Source organism: Barbus barbus (genome assembly GCF_936440315.1).
Source record: "Barbus barbus genome assembly, chromosome: 38".
Taxonomy (NCBI): Eukaryota; Metazoa; Chordata; class Actinopteri; order Cypriniformes; family Cyprinidae; genus Barbus; species Barbus barbus.
In genome coordinates this window covers 22,235,051-22,261,066 of record NC_136716.1, presented here as the reverse complement: position 1 = coordinate 22,261,066, position 26,016 = coordinate 22,235,051, and the positions used below count along the sequence as shown (strand labels likewise).

The 26,016-nt window shown below is 36.8% G+C and overlaps 2 protein-coding genes across 2 annotated transcripts; both read left to right on the top strand.

Moving 5' to 3' along the window:
* Nucleotides 1–411: 411 nt before the first annotated feature.
* LOC306857480 (tektin-3-like) lies at nt 412–5,594 on the top strand (the record flags this gene model as incomplete). Its single annotated transcript, XM_079397459.1, has 7 exons — nt 412–984; nt 2,575–2,658; nt 3,047–3,117; nt 3,310–3,453; nt 4,022–4,244; nt 5,101–5,255; nt 5,378–5,594. 7 exons carry the CDS (start codon nt 412–414, stop codon nt 5,592–5,594), a joined length of 1,467 nt encoding a protein of 488 aa, XP_079253585.1.
* Nucleotides 5,595–16,061: 10,467 nt separating this feature from the next.
* LOC306858055 (peripheral myelin protein 22-like) lies at nt 16,062–25,796 on the top strand. Its single transcript, XM_079398421.1, has 5 exons — nt 16,062–16,351; nt 16,948–17,042; nt 17,269–17,362; nt 22,967–23,107; nt 25,066–25,796. Exons 2-5 carry the CDS (start codon nt 16,965–16,967, stop codon nt 25,224–25,226), a joined length of 474 nt encoding a protein of 157 aa, XP_079254547.1. The 5' UTR covers nt 16,062–16,351; nt 16,948–16,964; the 3' UTR covers nt 25,227–25,796.
* Nucleotides 25,797–26,016: the final 220 nt, after the last annotated feature.

Genomic DNA, 26,016 nt, shown 5'->3' with positions numbered 1-26,016 from the left:
TCTTCAGTATTTCTATTTTTTATTTAAGTGAATATAAAAAATAAACTATAATCCATTAATAAATTGCTGTCTTTCATATTTTCACACTCTAAAAAATGCTGGGTTAAATAACCAGTGATTGGGTTGTTTAGACCCAGCGGTTGGGGTTACTGCCCAGAAGGTTGGGTTAAACATTTAACCAACTGTTGGTTGAAAACATCCCAGCATGTGTTCTGTCCAATATTTACCCAGCATTTTTTAGAGTGCACCTTAACTATTTAATACAGTCTGATATTAGGGCCTAATGCCAGCGTTTCCATGTCTGAAACACACACATGCAGCCTAGGCATATAGTTATTAACCACAAGTGACTGTACACATTCCAAAGCAATCTCTCTTGTATTTCCCAGGGAAAGGCTAATTGATTGACACATGGAGCTAATTGGATCCACTCAGATGACCACCTACACTCGGCCAAAAACAAGCCATTTCCTACCGGCCATATCCACCACAGCATCCAGTTATAGGAGCCACCAGCCAGCATTGACCCTCAACCAGAATTCAAACATGCCCTGGAGGGCTAATTTGTACTTTAGAAGTGGCAGCGCTATCCCGAGTGTATCAGCCCTTCAAAGAGAAAACCTAGACTTGGTACGGGCCAAGACCATGTTTTACCCCTCTAACAGGACAGCTCTCAGTACACGCTACATGCCAGAAGACTGGTTCAAGTCCAACCACAGTAACTACAGGGAGTCAGAGTCGTCCCGGAACAGTGCCGAAAGGCTTCGGAGGGACACGATCCGAATGATCCAGGATAAGGACCAGCTGACCCTCAGAACTCAGGACACCACCAGCAAGAACATCGGAGAAAGACTAAACGACATCAGCTTCTGGAGATCAGAGCTCAATCATGAGATAGACAACATGGTGACAGAGATATCAGCGCTGACGGATGTGAAAAGAAGATTGGAAAGAGCACTTGCTGAGACTGAAGGGCCACTGCAGGTTATATAATTCATATCTAATTTAAAAAAGTAAAAGAATATATGTGAATCATTACATAAATAATACACATACATAAATATAAAGGAATGTGTATGTATGTATATATATATATATATATATATATATATATAAGAAATGTACATAATAAATATACACAATACATATATAATATACACTGCCCGTCCAAAAAAAAAAGTCACACACTCTAATATTTCGTTGGACCGCCTTTAGCTTTGACTACGGCACGCATTCGCCATGGCATTATTTCGATAAGCGTCTGCAATGTTGCAACATTTATTCCTGTCCAGAGCTGCATTAATTTTTCACCAACATCTTGTATTGATGATGGGAGAGTCGGACCGCTGCGCAAAGTCTTCTCCAGCACATCTCAAAGATTCTCAATGGGGTTAAGGTCTGACTCTGGACTCTGTGGTGTCCAATAAATGTGTGAAAATTATGTCTCATGCTCCCTGAACCAGTCTTACTCAATTTGAGCCCGATGAATCCTGGCATTGTCATCTTGAAATATGCCCCTGCCATCAGGGAAGAAAAAATCCATTGATGGAATAACCTGGTCATTTAGTATATTCAGACTTTTTTTTTTGGACGGGCAGTGTATTTAATAGGACAATATTTCATTTATATATAAATATTTAATTTAATTTTTTAATTACACACACACACACACACACACACACACTCACACACACACACACACACACACACACATAATGAAATGTAACTAAAGTTGTATGTTTATATTTAAAATTGCAAGGGACTAATTCAACAAAAATTTGTATATATATATATATAAGTTAAAAAACATGGATTTGTATGCACATAACATTTGGTGGCAAAAATAACTAACACTATATTTGCACATTTCACCTCTCTAAACAGATTTAAAGGTCATTTCTTGCTTTTACTATTGTAACAAATATTCCATCCGTGGTTGGAATGCTAACATGGTATAGCTATAGCGGTTTTCTGTCAGCTCCACACCTAATTTGGGTCACGGTAAGCTAGCTAGAGACCCAGTAACTAGAAAAGCCCATAGTAGAGTGTCAGGTGACCCATTGTTAGAAACCACTTGGTAACAGAACCTATTGGGGTGTAAGATATACACACTCAATCACACTGAACACAAAGCACACTAGATCTACAGTGACCTCAATGTGTCCCACCACTGTCTTTACAGAGTTACCCATCTGAGTCACAGTAAGAGACTGTTTCCACAGAAACCACACCAAAACATGCTGACTACTATAGTGCTGGATGAGTTCCAAAATAGTGTACTGACACTAACAGGAATCACCACGAGAATGATCACAAGACATTTCCATAGTGATGTAATTGCTTACTAGAGCTTCCGTTGTCACATTTTGAGTGAGGACGTGTAATCCCATGTGATGTCTTGTCATATTATTACTTTGTCAAAGCTCTAACTGAACACTGCAAAAAAAATAAAACAAAAATATATGAAAATGCATGTAAAATATATAAAATAAAATAATTAAAAATATATAAAAATAAAATTAAATAGATATTGTATTATCTACATAAATATTCTCACTGTTTTTCTCTTTCCAGGTTTCTCAGGAATGTTTGTTCCACAGAGAGAAACGGATGTCCATTGATCTGGTTCATGATGATACAGAGAAAGATTTAATTAAGGTGAGGTCACCTGAGCTTTCATCTAAACACATAACACCTGAAACCAAAAACAACCTCAAATATTAGTAATATGAGTGAATCAATGATTTTGCAAGGGGCTTTCTTAAGCACTGGTCCTTTTGTTTTGACTACATTAAATTTAATACAAGGCTTTCTGGAATACCTGATTCTGATAGGTCAATTGTGGCATTCTGAGGTCAAATATTTTATATAATGACCACAAACTGTATAAAGTAGCCGACCAATGCCCTAGGCAACTGATGTGTGTTAATTTCAAGTCTCACTTATATATAAATCATTGAACTACTATAAAATTATTTCCACATATGAAAATGTTAAGCAGTCATCATTTCTATATTTGCAAAATTTAATTTTGCCTTTGTTGCAGGAAGTGGAAGTGATTAAGTCATGTCAAGAGAGAATGAGGCGGCATTTAAACCGAGCTATTGCTCAACTAGCGTGAGTCTTGCAGAAAGTATTATATATATATATATATATATATATATATATATATATAAAATACAATTTAATATATAAAAAAATATTAAAATATTTAATATTAAATATTTAAAAAATATATATTTTATTTTTTATTTTATTTAATATTATTATTTAAACAGTGCATGTGATTATATGCATTATTATCCTCAGGTCGAATCGTGCAGCACAACACGAGTTGGAGAGAGATTTGAGTGACAAGGTCACAGCACAGAGAATTGATGATAGGTGTCACCATCTCAGGAACACCTCTGATGGAATCAGCTACTATAGAGGGATCGATCGCATGGACCCATCGTGAGTTTTAATACAAAGTTCTGTCATGAAACTCTAGATGGTGCAGCCCAATAGGTCTAACTCAATCTGACATAATAACATCATTATCACATGATGCAGCTGATTGGTTCTTTTTGTATCAGCAGGCAATGAGCTTGCTGCTCAACATTCAAATACTTAGCTAGTGCTTGCTGTAGTAGTTGCAGCATGCTTCAGACACCCTCCACCTTCCCCAACTCCATCTGTATAGATCTGCTACGGGGTGATTAATGTATGCTATACGGGGGTTATTTCATATGCTGTATGTTATATTTGCAGCAGCAGTATTTCTTACATACTCACAGCAGCATGTTGTGGATGTATTGGCAAGTAACAAGTCTTGGTAATTGCTCTGCCACAGCAGCGTAGCAAATCAATTCTGCCAAGACCAAACACATTAACATTGTTATCTACACTACCATGTCAAACCCTCTGAGAGTTGTCATTAATTTAAAAAAGACAATACTGTTTTTAGGATGTGTTAGGGTCAGGGTTATCATACTAATAATGTTATAATTTACTCTGCTTACTCTCTTTATGGTCTCAACAGTATCAGTCTTCCAGACTCCTGGTCGAAGTTCACTGACAACAACATCCTGCATTCTCAGAGCGAACGCGCCGCCTCTCACAAACTACGTGATGAGATTGAAATCCTCCTCAACGCCACTTCAAACGAGATGTGGAACCAGTTTAACTCTGTAAATGTGTCCTTTACCAACCGCATCTCTGAGATAGCAGACACCAAGAATAATCTGCAAACCCACCTGGCCAAGGTAACCACAGAATGCTGAACATCACGTCATTACATTAACCACTCATTATTTACCTGATGTTTAGTAATAACAGGATCTATCCTACTTCCGCCCTACTACTTCACTTTGACTGGACAGGACCCAAAATAAATTGCCTGCTTGTCTATGCCCTAAAGATGTAGACAGGAGGCTCTAAACACTGGAGTCTGTTGTTAAGAAGGTTAATGAAGAGCATGAAAAAGCTCTGTCAGCTGTCCATAATGTTTAAGTTCTTGACGGCTGTTATCAGAGGCATGAGGTAACCAATAAATAACCATCATTCATGATGCTGATTGGTCAAAATGAGATTATATCAAATTGTGTTCGTGAGGGAGTGTGTGTCTATGTAAGAGATGTCTCTGTAAGTAGACACTTGATCCTGCATATTTTTATGACCATTATGTATTTATATGGATGATATGGGCTGTAATGAAAACTATAAAGCACTTTCGAATCCTTCACACATAAGTCAGTTTTATACAATTTTGAAAGTAGTAAGTAATTCCAAATCCACAAATAATGTATAAAAAAATTAAAATCTGATTAATTTGTTCTGTTTACTCTGAGGGGTTTGATTACTGCTCTTCCAGTTTTTTTTTCCTGGCATGATTGTGTGGATGGATAGGAATTTTGCCCAGGACAAAAACCATATCAGCCTAATTTCAGATTAAAGTGCATTAGACAGTCAATTATGATATATAAAGTAGAAGTAAGTGTACTTGACTGGACCTTTTGAACTTTGAGAAGAGTCAAGAAGTCAGACACAAAGAATAATTGACTTTGTCACTTTTTCAATCAACTCTCTTTCTCTTTTTTGCTTCCTTGCTTCCACTTTCAGACTCTTCAGGAAATCTTCCAGACCGAGATGCTGATTGAAGCTTTAAAAAAGGCAATCCGAGACAAAGAAAACCCACTTAAAGTGGCTCAGACCCGGCTGGAAGAGAGGTCTCGCAGACCCAACGTCGAACTCTGCAGAGACAATCCTCATCACAGGTAATCGCCCTATATATCTGTCAAGAAATGGTTTGGATACAAAAACTGTTTTGCTTACAAACTTAGATCTAGATGCAAAAATCAGATGCCAAACCTTGTTTTACTCCCTCTCTCTTTCCAAGACTGGTTACAGAGGTGAGGGAGATTGAAGACACCATTCATAAGATGAGAGAGAGACTGATGGAGGCCGAGAACACTCTCCAGACCCTGGTGAAGACCAAAGTTGCTCTAGAACATGACCTGTCAATCAAAGCCAACTCTCTGTTCCTGGATCAGGAGAAATGCATGGGCATGAGGAAGAGCTTTCCCAGCACTCCTCGTCTGGTCGGATACATCTAGATCTTCCAGAATCTTCTCCAGAAGTTGCTTTACCATTAACCTAAATCCAAAACACAATTTTTAAAAGATGAACTACAAGATTAGCATCATAACAGCTTTTTCTTAGTCCTTATAATTAAGGGGACTGACATTTTACATCTCACTTTTATTGTTTCACTAAGTTAAGCACACTGTGATTATTAGAATGGATTGTCTCTTGCCCTTTGACTGCCCTGATAAAAAAAAAAAAAAAAAAAAAAATCAATAATTCCTGAACTGCTAGATAATAGAAAAACTGCCCTTTGGTGAAGTAACTTTATCAGCAGGATTTAGTCATTATTATAATATTTACAATTAAAGATTTTAAAGTATCCTTTTAAAAAATGATTTACCAAACAGCAAAGCTTCATCATGCATACAATCTCTCTCTCTATCTATGGAAGAAAGGGAAAAATTCTAATTCCTAAATCCTGTAAATCCCATAAGTGTCACGTTACGTTGTAGTAAGGGAGAACGCAGGAGTCTCAAACTTCACTTAAATTGTGTTTAATACTGAAAACGCAGGATACATCCAACTCAGGAGCAAAATCAAACAACGAGTAACAAAGTAGACCGGACGAAGAATGAAGAAACAAACAGGAACTAAGATACATAGGATAATTAACAAAACAGGTGAGTGGAATAATCAATCAACTCAACAAGAACAGGAAACTAACCATATAAGGAAACTCAGGAACAAGGACAGGGGTAAAACACGAAAAAAACAAGTCTAAAACCCTGACATTATTCTCTCTCTCCCCCCCCCCCCCCCCCCCCCCCCCCCCCCTCCCGGAAGGAGGAAGCGCCCTGGAGGCTGGTCCAAGACGGAGACATGGATTAGGGCGCTCTGGAGGCCATGGCGGAGCTGGCAGTTCGGGAGGCCATGGTGGAGCAGGGAGCTCGGGGGGCCACAGCGGAGATAGGAGTTCGGGCAGGCATGGCGGAGCAGGGAGCTCGGGCGGCCATGGCGGAGCCGCCGCCCCGGCCTCTATGACCGGAGCCCTCATACCCCCCCCAAAAAAATCCTTGGGGAGATTACGGACTCTGAGGCCTTCTGTGGGCTGGACGTGGGAACAGGATGGAGGAGTGGGAACCGGAAGGTGCTTTCGAGGAGCGGGCTTTGGAGGAACGAGCTCTGGACTGAGGATAGGCACCGAGAACTCTGGGGGTAGCGCCATATCCAGGAGCTCTGGGCCTGGAGCCAACACTGGAGTGAGCTCTGGGGCAGGAGTAACACTTTGTTTTAGGATCTCTATATTATATATTTTAATGCCTTATTCTACATGACCTTATTCTACATCCCTAATCCTACCCAATATCTAAACTTAACAACTACCTTACTAACTATTAATAAGCAGCAAATTAGGAATTTATTGAGGGAAAAGTTGTAGTTATTAGTGAATGTGTTCCCTATTCTAAAGTGTTACCAAAAATCATCTAATTTGTGTAGCAATCTTTGTTATTCTTAAGAGAATATTGAAGAGTTTGAAGAGTTAAAATCAAAGCTTAATTGATCAGTGACCTTAAGAGCTCCAGACATCTGTTGAACTGAGATTGTAAACAGGTTTGTTTTCTGCTCAGGTGTGACATGATTCTGACAGTTTACAGACAGTGGACAGAACATCTTGCCTTTGTTTGTTTAGTCCAGAGGTCCACTTGAGGGCTGTCGGTGATAAAGTGATGTTCACTCCACACTTCCCTGAGTTCACCAAAGCACAGTGGAGCTGTAGTTCTCATGTTCTTCTGAAGTACAAACACACACTTCAGAAACAGATGCCACCAGCAACAAGACTCACAGTTAAGTATACACGCAGCATCTGGGTTTACTGATTCAGAGGGGGAATGTGTTTGCTCCTATAAACAACACACAAGTGTTCTGCTCAAACACACACTTCAAACTCTTTACATAAATCAAAGCCTGCTCTGTTGTCTGAATGCTTATACAAGTTGCACTTGAGATTATGTAGGTGCATCCAGAACAATAAGTTGTATGCTTTCTGACAGCATGCTTAAGCAAATATATACAGTACACATAGAGGAAATAGTTTTACTCTTTTATATCTCAGAAGACATCAGATTTTTTGCCTAAAATTCTGTAGGAAATATACTGCAAAAATAAGCACACGAGACAATTGCTGTAATACAGAAAGAATAGCTATATACAGTTGATAACTGGATAGTAGGCATATACCTAAGATTATTTGTACATTGAATTTGACTTTAGATCACAGTCTGGTAAATTTGAGAAGCATAATTTAAGATCTTTTCTGAAACTTTTTCTTTACTACATTAATTACTTAGTAGTAGTCATTCAAATATATTTGCACTACCTCCCCCCATGTTTGTATTTATTTAGTTATTTTTATTTTTACTGTCAAGTAGGTCAACAGGTCAAATTACAACATCTGATCATAAAAGCAGTTTATGCCCTACCATTCAAAATTTGAGATTAGATGGTTTGAACATGCATCACGGTTTCTACCAAAAAATTTAATAAAAATAAATAAAAATTGACAGCACAACCATTTTTAATTCTGATAAGAAAAAAATGTTTATTGAACAGAAAATCAGCATATTAAAATAATTTCCGAAGGATCGTGTGACACTTAAGACTGGAGTAATGGCTGCTAAAAATTAAGCATTTCCATCACAGGAATAAATTACACTTTTAAATATAATACACATTTTGAACAGTAATGGTTGCACTTAAGTCACTCCTAAGTAACTGACAATAAAGCAACAGCTTCTCTTGAGGAACCCTGTGCAGATGCCTTGCTCAGGAACACTGTTTTAGCACAGGGATTGCTCGCTGTCTATTTTCAAATAACATATGACACCACACAACATCGGTTCTCCTGTTCAATGACTGATAGACTGTTCACTTGTCATGTCTGTTGTCAAGTAATGCACCAAGTAAATATTGACGTCCCTGTTCTCTGTCCTTTTCAGGTTTCTTATCATGGCTTCCTACCTATCTTGAGTACACAGTGGTCCTCAGAGTCTCAGATGTTTGCTACTGAGTCAGACAGGAGCAGTATTGATTTCAGCATGTCTGAGTATAGTACTTGAGAGCTTCATTCCAGATATCCAACCCTGACCTTTGAAATATTGCAGGAATGTGTTGCTTAAGACAAATATGACTCTGTTTGATTGGATGTTGACATAAAAAGGAGATTCTGGAGGCCTTGTAATGTATGTGATTTACTGCTGAAGGGATTGACCCTTCAAATACAGATAATATTTGTATTTCAGGATTTTTATGATCTTCATGCCGAGTTATGAGAAGGTCTTAAAGCCTGCTGACCAGTTTTCACTGTCATCTTGGCTTCTTTGCCACCTTATTTTCACATCTGAAGTGTGCTTCTCATGGTTTCCAGCAAAGAAAACATACAGACAAAACACTTGAGTGGGCCCTGCCAGCTCACGAGAGTCATCCGGTGGCCAGCTGTGCCTTAAACTTAAGTTGGATCCCACGGTTTTCTTCTCATTGAGTTTTACACAGAGACCACCACTATAGATCATGATATCTGCCAACAGTAAGGTGTAGCCATATTCATGTAACAGTTTGAATCTCAGTGTGGTCCAAACACAGCTGGGCACTGGCGAAATGGTGCAATTTTTCACTTTACACACAGTTTACAATCTTGAAAGTCGCCCAGGTCAATAAAAATTCTATGGCAGTTTGTGTAACGTTTAGCCATTCAAAGTCAAACTGAGGCTAAAGTGACTCTGAATCCAATTCAAATTCCACTCATCATGATTACGATTCACTAGTTCTTTAAGCACTTCTGAGGGAGCAAATACATGACTGACTGTGTTTTGTGGGTCTGTTTGACTAAATTATAAAAAAAAAAATAACTGGTTCATAAGTGTCATTTGTTTGTGAATCAACATAAAATAACAACGTGTCGAATTTTACAACAGTTAGTTCTGGCCATCAAAGCTGATTAGCTGAGCAGGATCACTGATATCAAACAGTACTGAGACTTTTCTGCAAGTTACACTGCGACACCAATAGATGGCGACTAATGACTGTATTACGAGTGAGTCATTAAATCAATCACTGAAGCAATTCATTAAAAGACGCTGATTTATTTTCGGAAAGAAGGAGACTTGTGAATCATTTAATCAGTCAAGTGATTTTTTCAAACATTTATTCATAGAAACAAAGGCGACTTAAGTGTGATGAATTCATTCAGGGATGAAAGAAACTTGAACCATTTATTCATGCATGCGATTTGTTCAAAAGAACTGTTTCATTCGAGAACGAAACAGACTTGTGAGCTGTTGATTCACTAAACTGAATCATTCAAAAACACTAATTAATTTAGGAACGCGTATTATTCCGACACGTAACAGTTCTAAGCTGACTCGTTGTTTGGAATTATTTTACTTAAAGCAAAAAGAGATAAAGTAATATTGTCTCGGCTACCTTTTTTAGTTTTGGCTTTGCAATAAATTAGCAATGTACTTTGGAGTAGAAACTATTTATGATCTTGAGGACAAGGAGGATGTTTCCATTCCCAATTATCACTCCTCTGACATATCTATCCTCCCTTCTCTCCATTCCAGAAAGCAATCCAGAACCTACTCATTCTGAAACAACCTCTACCATTGTGTATTTCACATTACTGAACTCTTAAAATCTCTCAGCATTACATAATTAGAGTTACTGGCAGAGGAGAGCTTCTCTGATTCCACCCTCTCTCTCTCTCTTTAGCTCTTCGTCTTTACATCGATGTCAAGACTACATACCTCAAACCCAAACTTTAGTTGGGGACGTGCATACTTTTCTGTCCTCAGCGAAACACACGATTCAGTGGACACAGAAATAACTGGCCTTAGCCCTCTCCTCTTAACCCTGTCCTCAGAGAATGCACTCTGGAATCTTCACTACGGTCTTGACATATTCAGGCTTTATTTTTAACCTCCATCCAGCAAGCCAACTCTTTTCTCATTAGAGTCCTCTCATTAGATCTTCACATCTCTCTGTAGGGATTACACAGGGATAACAGTATCCTATTTCATATAAATATTTATCTTTGTTACTTTGACATAGCTGACAAAAATTATTCAGTTTTTCTATTTTATTTTGTTTATTTATGTTTTGGCCCACATGAGCACCACAGCTCAATTTGGACTATTAATGATAAAAAATAAAGTGTTTAATTATTTTATTTTATTTTACTATAGAAAAGGAGTACCAAAATGTACCATGGTATTTGCACAAATACCATAATTTTATTATTATTAAATGTTTTATTTTTTTAATGTAAGGATGTATTAAATTGGTCAAAAGCAACAGTAAAATACATTTAAAATGTTACTTTTTTTTATTTCAAATCAATTCTGTTCTTTTGATTCTAATCTATTCTCTGTTCTTCAGGTATTGATCAAAGAAACCTGAAAAAAATATATAATATTTCTGGCCTTTTCAGCAAAAGAGATGTCTTTCAAAAATAAGTAAAATAAAATGAAAAATATGTGAACAGTAGTGTATAACTGAGGTGATTCCCTGAAAGCAAAATGGTCTGAGATAAATGAAAATAAATACACAGGTTCTTCGATATTGTCGTATCTATCTATTAAACTTGTTACCATAGTGACAGTGGCGCCAGTCTATGACATAATGCAATTTATTTCAGGTGCATCCAATAATGATAATGACCTCAGGGCTGAACTAAAGGATGCATTCTGTGTCAGGAAATAGTTCACATTCTACAGCGATAGAGCTGTACAGAATCCAATGGAAATACAAAGAGAGAATTTTTATTTATTTTTTTTCTTGTACTGGTTTGCCCTTCAAGAACAAAATTATATACTATAACACAAAACAGGAAATCTGAAGTAGACAAGATATGCAGGCACAGCTACCCTGATCAACTGCAGTTAAACCACAACACAACGGGTAAAAGGGAAATCCCTGTCGTTCATGATTGTGTGACCTCAAACGTCTTCATTCGAATGAAATTGTACAGGATTATCAGCTCTCTAACATTCATATACAATATCAAAAAAGAACTAACGTCACACAGCCAGGAGCCAAAAGTCTCCAGAAATGTCTGCTGGAAGTCTGATCGATCATTTAAATGGCCTAATGATCTTATCGACAACCAGTTTAGAAGAAAAGGAAGTCTCTCCCCATCCTCTCGGTCTCCTGCTGAATCATGCTGTGGGATGACTCAAGCGTCCAGTCTCTGCTTTTATACTATCCGCTGGTGTTTATTTATGGCTTCGTCTCCAGGGAAACCGCTGGAAGTGTGACACCCAACATCAGAATGGGAACGAGGGGAAGTGAGATTGAGAGACCAGATCAACAAATACATGAAGTGTGTCATATTATACTAGGTGCTGTACGTGTGAGCTCAGCGCTCATAATGAAAACATGATGACAGGTCTGAATGAGTATAATAGTAACCAAACATCTGTGCAGTCCTTGAAAGACCTTTATTTACTCTCACCCCTCGAGTCATAAAAGGGGTCGGTTGTTTTTATTCCCACAGACAGTCTGTTTCAATCTTGACTGTATTTACACTTTCTTTATTAGGTTGATGGTTTCAAGAAGAACTTTTAACATCCATGGAACCTTTCCGTTCCACAAAAGGTTCTTAGTGGAATAACATTATTAAAGTGTTCTTCGCACTTTTTAAAAATTCACACTTCGCAATTGTAAAAATGTTCACTGAAAGATTCCAAATGGTAGCTATGTGAAAACTCCCTTTTGGAATCTTTATTGCTCATGATGTTTATTCCCTGGTAGGACTTCTAACGGACTCATTCTACAACAAAATTTGCTCAGGGTGTGAAGTTGATAATGATGAGTTTCCTGCTCTTTTATCGTGATAACAAGCCCCTCGACTGACAAATACGTCCCTCTGAAGGCATCACAACAGATAGGCGTTCTGTGGTAACCCTGTCATTTAAGAGTTTTGTTTTCCCTGCAGGTTAGGAGTACGCTGTGGGTGGACTTCTTACGAAATTCTTGTTTTTGGTAAAGTCTATAACGGGGGCATTTATTGTTATTTGGCAACCAAAACTAAAACACACTTTTAAAAATAAGGGTGATTAAAAGGTTCTTCACAGCGATGCCATACAAGAACCATTTTTGATTCCACAAACTATTCAGTCAAAGGTTCTTTAAAGAACCATCTCTTTCTTACCTTTTTATCATCTTTCACCACAAAGAACCTTTTGTGAAACAGAAAGGTTCGTCAGATGTTAAAGGTTCTTTATGGAACCATTTAGACAAAAAGGTTATTCTATGGCATCGTGAAGCACCTTTATTTTTAAGAGTGCATAGCCTACAGTTTACAAAAAATAAATAAATAAATTACTTGGCAGAAAACAATATGATTATTTTTATGTATTTTAATAGATTTTCAATTTTTCTGAAGAAAAAGTCACTGTTGTGATGTTAGAGTCCTGTGGGTGGTTGCAGGACATAAGGGATTTTTTTTTACTGGCAAAAGTCTCTAGGTCTTATACTGTAATCATTTTAAACGCTCTCAGAAAAAAAAGTACAAAAGCTGTCACTGGGGTGGTACCTTTTCAAAAGGTAAACCTTTGTAGGGTCCATTTTGGTACTTTGAAGGCTAAAGTATACATATTAGTACCTAAAAGGTACAAAAGTGAACTTTCTGAAAAAAGTATCACCCCAGCGACAGCTTTTGTACCTTTTTTGAGAGTGTAACAACTCCTGTTAACCAGAGTAAAATCACTGTAACATGGCCTCGGTTCTATATTTCCTTTGCAATGTGTGAAAGGTCTTTCTTTTTAAGCATGAGCTGTTCCAGGGCATGAAGCATATCTCTAAACAATAATAATACATTTGTTCCTATCAGTGGAAAAGTCCTTGAGTTTGTATATTAGGCGTGTATACAGGGAATCAAGCACTTTTATCATGGACACATGCTGTTGTTGGTCTTTTGTTTCCAGGGATTTAGAATCAAAATCACTTTACAAACCCAAACAAGTCTGATAAATCCTGGATAAATCTTTTAAAATGTGGGCACAAACAAGCACTTAACCCACATACCCAACCCAAAGCACACACCCCTGCACTTGGGTCTGGCCTTACCTCTCAGTGACTCACAAATAGAAGTCACACACACACTTAATGGCGTGAGTGTAACATTAGAGCCTGGTCAGGTGGTGTGTGGGTTTTTGTGTGTGTGTGAATTCATCACTTTAACACTATTGGCCTGGATCCCATATTTCCAATCTCTACTCAAGACTACTACAAACATCAGCATTTATGGTACTGCCATGATACCTGGAAAAAACATCCAGCACCTGTTACTCTCCCTGCATACAGTACAATGCTCTTCTATAAGGTTATTACACATAATAATGCACTTATGGCATACATCAGTGCAAATCCTATATTTTTAGTGGCTGAAACTTTTCAAAGAAAATGTCCTTTATGGGTAACTGCCAACATAACTCAGCATTTTAATGGATGCAGTATTGCTCACATAATGGAAGTACATCTCCAAAGTGAGTCTGTTCTAATATTGCAGATACTTGGGAAGGTCAGGCAGCCAAACAGAAAGGCAGACATTAAATTAAATAAGTGAGATGCCATACTAAGGCTAATGGTATTTGATCAAAATGTCCTTATTTGAATAATTACTAATTCAATAACATTTAACCATTTCTATGCATTCAGTTTTATGGTTAAACACAACACACTGCAGTAAAATAATAAAATAAAATAAAATACTTTAACTGATGAAGAATGTTGAAAAATGCCATATAAAGAAATAACAAATCTGGGGAAGTTAGGCAATCCATATCTAAAATTGTTGCAGCAAATTTCAATAAATGATTTATTTATTCATTTACAGAAAGTGCATATATTTTTATAGATGCCCCACCACAACGACCAGATTCATAAATGCCTTAAAAGTGTTGAAGTGTGTGCAATTACAAACACTGCTGTCCTCTCTGACTGAGCAAAGGAAAATCAAATATAATGGAGGACACAAGGCCCCATTTACACACATGTCAAGCTTGCATTCCCTATGTTATCTCTATTTTGTGTAACTCGAATGCCAGAACATTCCATAGTACCACAGGGATTATTGCTTCTTGCTTGAGTCAATGGGTGATAAGCAAGAACAACAAGCCACTGTCACGCGGCTGGTTAAAAAAAAAAAAAAAATGTGTGGACTCTCACAGATATGCAACGATGCAACATTTGGATCAGTTCAGTTCAGTTCAGTTCCAGTTCATATTCCATGACCTGAACTTACTGGATAATAAACTTCTACACTTCAAATCCATGTAATTTAATCTCATTTGCTATGTAGATATGGGTACATAAACCCCTCAAGGACACTAAATATTTTCCACTGCATGTAAAGTCTAGTTATATAGTATGTAAACCAGCAGAGGTATTGACAGCGTACGAATGTAATCAACATCACAAAGAGCCTCTGACAACACCATTGACCCCTGATAAGACTGTGAAGCAGGAGCCACAGATGACGGCATCAAAAACAGACAAAGCAGTGAAAGCAAAAACTATATATTATATATTAGTTACATTATTTTTTATCCAAAATCATAAAAATAATAAATAAATAAAACCATGAAGATTTTAAATGATTCACCGTTGTCCATTGTTATTCCCTGATTATCTGAACACTGTGAACTATCTCTCATATCAGGAGGAACAATCAACCCTCTTTTAGCCCTCCCTCTTTTTTTATTGACTTCCCTTTTGATGACTGATGAGAGGGAGAGAGGAAGGGAGGGGAATCTCTTGTAGAGGAATTCTGTAAATTCCTGGAGGCCTCCCAAAGGCCAGCTAATGGCCATACTCATTTTCACACAGACGGTATCAGGGAGAACTGAGAGTTGCCATTTAACAAGTTTGAATGGCTCATTCCCATAGCAACCACCAAAGAAAACGAACATCGTGCAATTTCCAAATGAGCCAAGAAAAAAAGCCCCCAAACTATTTGTGCTTGTTTATTTGAACAGCCACAACTGAAAACATTATATACAGTATTGCCATTGGATAGCAATATTCCTTTACTGCATGTTCTATTGCCATAGAAACAATCCAGAGTTCAAATCAAACTAATTCTGTTATGATCATGTGTTTGCAGTTTAACCATGACTGTAATAAGGATAAAGACATTATTCCAGTTCAAAGTGTTACAGTTATGTAAGAATGACTTCACTGTATTTATGGATACATTTGACTTATATCAATCTGCAAAATCAATAAGACTATTTTAAAAAAAATCTAATTTATGTATTTTATTTTGTTTTATTTATTTGTATAGTATTATTTTATTACGTTATTTTATTTAGTTTTCTTTTTGTTTTTACCAACATGATCCAGTCACTGCTTTTTAAGAAGAACATAGCTTGCAAACTTACTAGCACAATAGTATTTTTTTTTTCTCAACCACGCTGGTATCCATGAGAACCAAACATAGCTCTAGTTGAGTTTGTATGACTAAGAACCCTGTGGTTTTCCTGCGCTCTTACGCACAGTGCGCGCGGTGGATCTGTTGCTGTCACATTGGCGCGCCTGACGTAGCCACGCAGAAAAAGGGCGTAGTACTTCCATAATGAGACACTTTAAAGCTGCTGCTCCATACAGCATATTAATCTAGTCGCAGGGAACTGGACTTTGGAAATACGCAGTACTTTTGACACCAGTGACGCGGCTGCATTTCGGCGTTTTCATCCATTTTTGTGGACTTACTTTCGCTTTGCTCGCAGTAAGTTGGATTTATATTGCAGTGCAAATGTATGTTGCCTATTTATGAGTATTAAAAAGTCCGGAGCGGATCAGAGAGGATAAGAGGATGCCTTAAGGATAAAAGAAGCCACTTTCATGCTTTGACTCATCCATACAATGATATCTAGGCTAACTTTATAGAGAGACACTCATGTAACTTAGTTGCTTAATTATAATAGAATATGTGTTTGCACGTCATTGTAACACTCTTTTGCGCCAAAACTGACGGTGGAAAATGGTGTAGCCTACATGATGTCAACTAACTGCGCTCTGAAATGCAATTATTGAAAGGACAAGAAAGTTTTAATAAATCAAAGACTAATTTATAACAAAAAACATGTGCAATCAGCTTTTGACATTTTTTTTAAATAAAAACGCTTGGATATTATATTACATTATATTATATTATTTTCAACTCCGGTGACATAAAATATTATTTATTAATATTTAAAGAATAATTTTTTAATAATTATTAATAACCTAAATCCAATAGCAAAAATAATATTAAAGGGTTATTATAACTAGTAATTGGTCATTGATGTATTTTATATAAAAACTATTTTGGTGTTTGTACAGAAACTTAAGGAAACATCATGCTGCTCCTCTTACTGGGAATCGTCGTCTTGCATGTGGGAGCACTGGTTCTGCTCTTCGTGTCAACCATAGTCAGTGTAAGTATTCTGAAGCTTCATTTATTAATAAAGATTAATAGAGATTCTCTCTCTCTCTATCAGTCTGTCTATCTAGCCTATCTATCTATCTACAATCTCTCTGATATTAAATTGACAATTCAGTCAATTTGGAGTCGTTTTTAAACTCAAACCCCAATCAGACACTAAAACTAGCTGAAGGAGAATGTGTTTAACCCATGCTAATAAGTATTCTTGAATCTAACAGGCATGGGCTGTTAACCCCAACAGCAGTTCAGACCTCTGGACAAACTGCACCACATTGAATGGAGCGTCCAGATGTGACCCTGCTGACACTGGAGGTAGGATCCTGCTACATTTTTAGATTTGTTTAAGAAGGAATGTGTGATAAAACCCCACAATTTGGTGCAATAATATTAATATCAAGATAGGAAAATGTCTGCCTCTCTGTAAAGGGTTAAAGAGCCACCCTCACTATGCTACACATAGCAGGTTATTCACGGAGGGCTCGATCCTGGCATAACTTTCAAAGACCCTTTGCCTGTTTACCACACTTTGTGGTGGGTGTGCCCTCTCAGCCTCACACCTCTGTACTGCCATCTAGGGGTGAGAATTCAAGCGTGCCGTTTCAACCCACAACAGACCCCTCTTCAACATCAGCTCTGTATAAATAGTCTGGTTGCCGGAGCGCTGAGCTCGGGCCCCTTGTTTGGGAGTGGAGAGTGCTGGGTTGCAAGGAGGTTTGAGAACATATGGGGTGGGGCAGAGGTAGAGCATTCAAAGCAGATTAGATTTAGACTGACCTGTCTGTAATGGCGTAGCATCAGATCGCTGTAGGCCGGACGTGGCTTGATTTGAGTCACACCCAAGAATCAAAATGCCAGCGTCAGGTTTGTTAACACAAAAATTAAGGCAGTTTGAGAGAAACATTTATTATTGAAGTTTTTGGTTAAAATACAAACTTATGCTGTCATTTTATAGTTATTGTTGCCATGTAACATGTATACCAGAATGTTAAAGAATGGTGTTCTTTAATGCATTAAATGCATTGTATTTACATTCTCAGTAATGCACATTCTCAATCAGATCACTGTTACACTATTGGCTGTTCTTGGAGGGTGAGATGATGTCATAGTTCAAGTTCAGAGTGGGAAACGCCTCTCTGTGCACTTTGGTAATGAGGCGGGACCAGAATGCATTGCTGTGTTATTTCATAGCTCTCAGTCAGTAGGCGTAGCACCTATAATGTGGCGTGTTTGTTTAGGGCGTGGTGTGGGGGTTGGCACACAGGGTGTTTCTGTCCCGCTCGCTCACGTGTCACTGCTACGCTGGTAGAAAAAGGCTGCTTTCGGTTACTTCCTAAATTGATTTTTGACGGTCATATAAGCTGTGAAGAAAGTCTTTTCATTGGTGCATGTAATGAACAGATTGGCCTTTTAATTAGAATGTTATAGATGACGTTTAACTTACAGCACAAAACAGCATATATGAACCTTCATGTACACTACTTTAAGGACAGATAAAATTGATAGTGACAGTAAAGACTTTTACATTGCATTGTTACAAAAGATTTCTATTTCAAATAAATGCTGAAGACTGGAGTAGTGGCTGCTGAAAATTCCACTCTGCATCACAGGAATAAATTATATTTTAAAATATATTAAAACGGATATTTTCAATTGTAATTTTTCACAATATTTCTGTTTGTACTGTATTTTTGATAAAATAAATGCAGCCTTGGTGAGCATAAGATACTTTATATTCAAAAACATTAAAACATCTCACTAACCCCAAACTTAATAATTCATTCATGTTTTATGTAGCCTATCATTAACAATGAGTTTGTATGCCAACATTGGGCAACAGATTAGTCAGCATAAACAATATATTTTTACAGTGTGTTGTAGAAATTGTTAAGTAAAAAAAAATACATTAAATGCTGTATATTTCTGCATTAGAAAAATATGAACTAACAAAAAGTATTTTTTATAAATTTACATTAAATGCCTTATTTAAAAAAAAAAACAGCTTTGATATCTAATACATTCATCCTTACAGTATAATGCATTTCTCAATAAATGGCCATCTGATAGCAGCTTGCATTCTTTACCACAAAACCAGTCATAAGTAGCACAGGTATATTTGTAGCAATAGCCAATAATACATTATATACTGTAGGTCAAAATTATAGATTTTTCTTTTATGCCAAAAATTATTAAGATATTAAGTAAAGATCATGTTCCATGAATATATTTTGTAAATATATCAAAACTTAATTTTTGATTAGTAATATGCATTGCTAAAAACTTCATTCGGACAACTTTAAAGGCGATTTTATTTTCAATATTTTGATTATTTTGCACCCCCAGAATCCAGGTTTTCAAACAGTTGTATCTCGGCCAGTTATTGTCCTATCCTAACAAACCATACATCAATTCAAATTCCAAAAAAATTTACCCTTATGATGACTGGTTTTATGGTCCAGGGTCACAAATGTAGTTGGCGTTCTGTAAAAGACTTTGGTGATGAATCAAGAGGGAAAATGTTCTCCTTCTCATTACACTGGATAAAAGGCAAACATTCTGTGCTTCAGCACAATCCCTAGACAGGCAGGGACAAATCAAGAGGTTTAAATCAAACCTGGGTTGGAAACAAGCAATCAAACCAAGTGTGAAGCCATCCTAAGATCACCTGAATGGTGTATTTTACACCAGGAGTGATGCAGAACAGCTGGCATGGCGAAGCTACTCAACACTGGCAGCTAAAGCATGCATGAAATCCTATTCATCATCCTGTTATAGAGAGCCATTTCATGCACCAAACTGGGGTTATGGCAGTCTAGTATCAGCGCACGAACTTGCACCCCTGTGTTATGTTTCGCGGTGCATATTTATCATCTGTTAAGCCACATTCTTCACACCCAGGACCACACGTACCCCTATAAATGCAAACACAAGGCCTCAGCTTTCCAAAACAAACCTTATATCCTGCAATACAAATCCCTGCCTTAGATGCATGACTGCAGACAGAAATACATATGGTGTTGTCAAGCTCAAAATGACTACAGCCACACCTTATATCAGGAAACTCCAAATGTCACAACTCTGTGAGAGTAGATCAACTTAGTAACAGTGAGTAAATAGACTGTACGAGGGGATGTGCATCTATTTTTACTTAATTGTTGAGAGAGATGTATTGTATCGTTTGTATTGTGTGGGTGCAAAACACAGATAGCAGATTAACCTAGTATTTATGGATGCATACTAGAATAGTCTGCTCACAGACCAGGTCTCTGATGAGATGTTCTGAGAAAAACAAATGCCATTTACGGGCTTTTCTTGTCCTTTTAGGGTTATCCATGTGTGCCTGAGCGTTACGATTTTGCTGTTAATGAGATCATTGCACTTTTGTGGGGAAGAATTGGCAAAACGAATGATCCAAAGTTTAAGCAAAGTAGTTGATTTGTTTATGATCTTGAGAGTCCAGATTTTCCAGGACCTGATCAAATGTTATATACAAATGCTATATTCTTGGAAGCAAGTAATTTAATATTGTAAACTGGCCTTAGTAGAGGATCTGGTTCTTCTGGAGGCTGGAGTAGCGGATTTTGGCTGATTTTGTTTTAATCTGTAGTATGCCGATCGGTTTTAGGGGTTTGACAGCTCTAGTGGCTATAAGGGGAGTGGCATACACAGCTGAACATGAGAGGAAAGAGAGAGAGAGAGAGAGGTGGAAACCTGATTCTACAGGAATGACCCTTGGATAAGAAATAGACATGCTGGACAACCCATGCATTCCACTTATTACTGCTTGGGCATGAAAGGTATGGACTGAGATAGAAAGAGAGCTATGACATGTCCATGCCCACGCTTCTCCCTAGACAGATTTTACTATATGATTTAGAAGAACAGCAAAACATTTACATTTATTCATTTAGCTGACGCTTTTATCCAAAGCGACTTACAATTGCTATACATGTCAGAGGTCGCACTCCTCTGGAGCAACTAGGGGTTAAGTGTCTTGCTCAGGGACACATTGGTGTCTCACAGTGGATTCGAACCCGGGTCTCTCACACCAAAGGCATGTGTCTTATCCACTGCGCCATCACCACCCCTAACGCTTCCTTAAAGTTGAATAATGACAGGATTTTGTGAACTATCCCTGTAACATTAAGTAATATTTCTTTTTCCAGTGGATGAATGATAAAAACATTGATAGTCAATCAGAATCTATCCTGCTTTAAAGAACTCAAGCATTTAAAGGGGCAGACAGCATAACAGAGGTTTATTGTGCATAGGTGTGGACACTAATATAGGTATTGTTATAGTTATCATTAACTATAATGACTTTCATTATAGTTAATGATCCTCATTCCTCTATGACTTTCTTCTTTGGAAACAAAATATATTTTTGAAAAAAAATTCTGTTTTCGTGCCCATACTCTCTTAAAAATAAAGTAGGGGGGTTTCACAGCGATGCCATTGGAGTACCATGTTGGGTTCCCAAAAGAACCTTCTAGCAAACAGTTCTTAAAAAAACTTGGTGTTTCTTAGTATGAAAAAGAGCATTTTATTAATCTAAAGAACCTTTTCCCATTAGAACCTTTTGTGCATTGATTTTAAAAGGTTATTCATGGAACTATAGACGAGCCTACATTTTTAAGAGTGTACAATGAAAGTCAAAGTTTTGGACCCCATTGACTTACCTAGTATGGGCAAAAACAGTTTAAACATTTTTAATAACAAACTCACACAGGTGTTAAACAAAATGAGTGATATGAGTGAATGTATCCCTTTAAAACTCTGCTGAGGATAACAATGGTAAAACAGAAACACTGAACAATGTGTACATAATGGGACATTCCAAAGCCAGAATACACGCTGAACATTGAACTAAAACATCTGTCATGACATTCCTCATCAATCCCAAACTCCCTCAAAACAGTCTCACAGCACGCTATTGACTTTCAATTGATGGAAGAACTTATTGTTCAAAGCTTTCGCCTTGCGAATCAGTCAGTAACCTTCACACGTTTGGGTTAGTAAGATTTGTTTTAGTTTTTTTGGAAGGTATTTAATACTTTTATTCAGTAAGGACCAATTAAATATACAAAAAAATACTTCTTATTTCAAATAAGTGCTGTACCTTTGAGCTTGTTTATTAAAATATATTAAATACAAAATATTATTGTTTTTACAATATTTTTAAAGAATGAGCCCTAAGAAGATTTAAAGCATAAGAAGATTTTAAAAATCTTGTGTATGTGCAAAGCAAGTGAAATGTTTCTTGTTATACAGGAAAGTCCTAATGCAAACATTTACTTTCCTGTACACACATGGAAGAGTCTGGAATGGCTCTAATGCAGGATAAAAATGACACACGGGGGGCTTTTAAAACCATCAAATGCAGGTAATATAGAGTTAATGGAGCTCCTTGTAAGTTGCTGTGTTATGGTCCTGGTATGTCAAGAGAGGATCAACATCAGGTGCTGGTAACCTGCTAAGAGCTTTTACAAACAGAAAACCTCATTATGATTGCACAATGCATTAAGAGTTCCTGGATTCTCCTGTGCTCTTTATATCCATGAAACAGCCATCAACACTTTAAATGAAACAACAAGAGTTTATTATGAAGCAATATTTAGTGTTTTGTTTTTTTGCTGACTCACCGCTGTCATTATCAATAATACATAGATATATCTAAGTGCACATCTTCAATCGCACACCAATGTAAAAGTGCAACTACTGGTACATCTGTTGTGATCGATCGAAAATAGCAGATGAGAAAAGAAATAATGACCTGCTTAATGTCCATTCGTGTTCATTTAAAATGGCAGTCTCCTTCCCAAGAGCAAAGGTTTTTATTTCTGCAAAGCTCAAACTGCCCTAAGTGGTTTCAGGAGTAAGGAAATGCACTAATGTTTTGAAATGCTTTCTGTTTTTCAGTTTGGATCCAGGCAGTCCAAGCTCTCATGATCCTGTCAATCATCTTCAGTTTCCTGTCTCTCCTCCTGTTCTTCTGCCAGCTCTTTACTCTCCAGAAGGGTGGACGCTTCTTCCTCACTGGAGTATTCCAGATCTTTGCTAGTGAGTATTGTGATGTTATGTGAACATCAGTGGATTAATTTGGTTGTTTGGAGATGCTAATGAGATTGACATAACACGCTGACACACTCACGCAGTGTTAATGGACCCAGTGTCCGTCATTGAAACGAAGGAGAGCGATAAATTGCATATGCATTTAAGCTAGCTGGCTCAGGTGATCCGAGATCAATTACCATTTATTAATAAAAGATTATCTATGGGACATCTGCTGATCTCCTCTGTTCCTATGGAGGTGTATTTGCTTTCATTCGGCGACATGAAAGACCTTTGGCCTTAGTCTTGTTAGTCTAATGAGTCCTGTCAACTCTCATTAAACCACAGACAGCGCAGCAAACCCTTTAATGCGCTCACTTCCTGCAGATAATTTGGTTACGATTTTTTAAGATTAAATCATGCGGCACGCAGAATTATACATAGCCAAAACGAGTAAGCGTTTCTCTTCATTTATGAAAAACAATACGTGTAAGAGATCAGATATGGACTTTTACAGTCATTTACTATATTGTAACTGGAGCTAATGTAAAATGATAGCTCTCATTAGAAATGTTTAATCAAATTCTCGGGTCTTTGGGATGTAATGAAGACAGAGCATTATTAGAGATCATTACTGTGCCTGGATAATGAATATTTCTGTGGGCGACACGAATGCTTGATCTTTCAGTACCTACTGAGTGCTTTTAGAGTTCATATCTGCGACTCGCATCAGAGAGGATGGACATTAATTGAAAGCTAAATGTCAGAGGAGAGCTGAGGGTGTAAACAGCACAAAGCCAGATGGTTACAGGTGCCCACTAAGTTGGCATCAAATACACAGCCACTGCCACAAGATGAAATGTCAAGACTGGCGCTCTGGGGGTGGTTTGTGGTCTGCCTGACATAAAAGAAAGTGCTGAAAGGGCCATGTCATATTTCCTCCCTCTCATGCATACCTTATAGTCAAGATTAGGCCAAGAACAGCAATTCTTAGGTAAATGTTACTTAGTAAATATTAGTAACAGGTAATATTCAATATTGACTGTTTTAAACTATGACGTGATTCTCAGCACACGTGATTGGATATTTAATATCCTGACCACAAAAACGTTTCCAAAGCCTTAAAAACAATGTTTCTAATGGTAAAAATAATATTAATAGATTATATATTTATTAATAAAAAAATATTTAAAATTATTTTTAAGGTCTATATATCTATCCATCTATCCATCTATCAAGGAAAAAAAAAATTTAATTCCTAAATCCTGTAAATCCTAAGTATATATTATATTATATTTAGTGCTGTCAAACGATTAATCTCATCCAAAATATATGTGTGTACTGTGTATATTTATTATGTGTATATATATATAAATACACACAAACATGCATGTATACATTTAAGAAAAATATGTTACGTTTATATATTAAATATAATATTTATATATGATATAAATTACATGAATATAAATATATACATAAATATATACTGTATATACATTCATGTGTGTATTTATATATACATATTAAATATACACAATGCACACATATTATGTAAACAAAAACTTTTATTTTGGATGCGATTAATCATTTGACAGCACTAATTATGTTATTATAATTTAAATTGTAATAATATTTCACAATTTTACAGTTTTGCTACAATTTTTTTTATCAAATACATGAAGCCTTGGGTGAGCATAAGAAATTTCAAAAACAAATACAAAACAATAAAAAAAACTCACTGACCCCAAACTTTTAAAAGTCATATAAAACGGCAAAAATTGAAGTGTGGTGGGAATCATGTAAAAAAAAAAAAAAAAAAAATTATATATATATATATATATATATATATATATATATATATATATATATATATATATATATATATATATAAAATAAAGATTTATGTAAGGTCATCAATTAATTTTCAATTTTTAGACACTTAATTTTTCTTGCTCTTCCCCCAGGTCTTTTCGTTATGAGTGGAGCTATCATTTATACGGTAATGAACTCCGAATGGGTCCATGAGTCAGAGAAATACGGCTTTTCCTACATCCTGGCCTGGGTAGCCTTCCCTCTGGCGTTCATAAGCGGCTTAATCTACGTCATCTTGAGAAAACGAGAGTGAGGTGGCACCACTCTCTAGCGGCCGCCACCTGGAAATACAGCTTTGAAGCCAAAGTATCGCACTGCATCCACAGAGAAGTGAAATCACGCAGTATCTTCACCCAGGGGGTCAGTCAAAATCAACCCCGCTGCCACCCCGAAAAGACATATTCAATACTGTTGTCATCATTTGAAGATGTGTATATAATATCTTTGGTTTAAAACCTATTTATAACACTTTTTACATATATGTACATAGGATTTTATGTTTGCTCTGTTGACAAAGAACCTCTGAGAGCTTTTCTTTTAGCTAATTAAGTGCCTAGAGTCTCAGAAATGTGCATCATTAGCCATAATGTGTGTTTGTGTCAATTTTTCTTTCCTTATAAGGCCAAAAATACTTATAAAATGGTTTTGGATGCATTTTAACCAAAGTGCATGTATTAAATTATAGGAAAGGAAGCGTTTTCAATGAAGCTGCGTGGAGAATTTAGAGATGAAGTTACTTAGACACCATCATAAGATCGGCAGTTTTGAAAGCTTTTTTTTTTATTGTTTTTGTTTTCCAACAAAAAATGGTGCTATGTATTTACCATTCCTTTAACTAATAGCCATTTAGACTTTATTTAGAAGGACATAACATGACTGAAAGCCAAAATCAGAACGCCATTGAATATTTTATGCTTGTGCCTATAACATAATACTGTATATACAGTACTCACCGAAAAAATATTCATTTTATAATAAAACAAACAAAATGTGTTCTGAGTAACGTGGTTATTAGTTTCGATTTGGAAGATTGCGATGGAGGA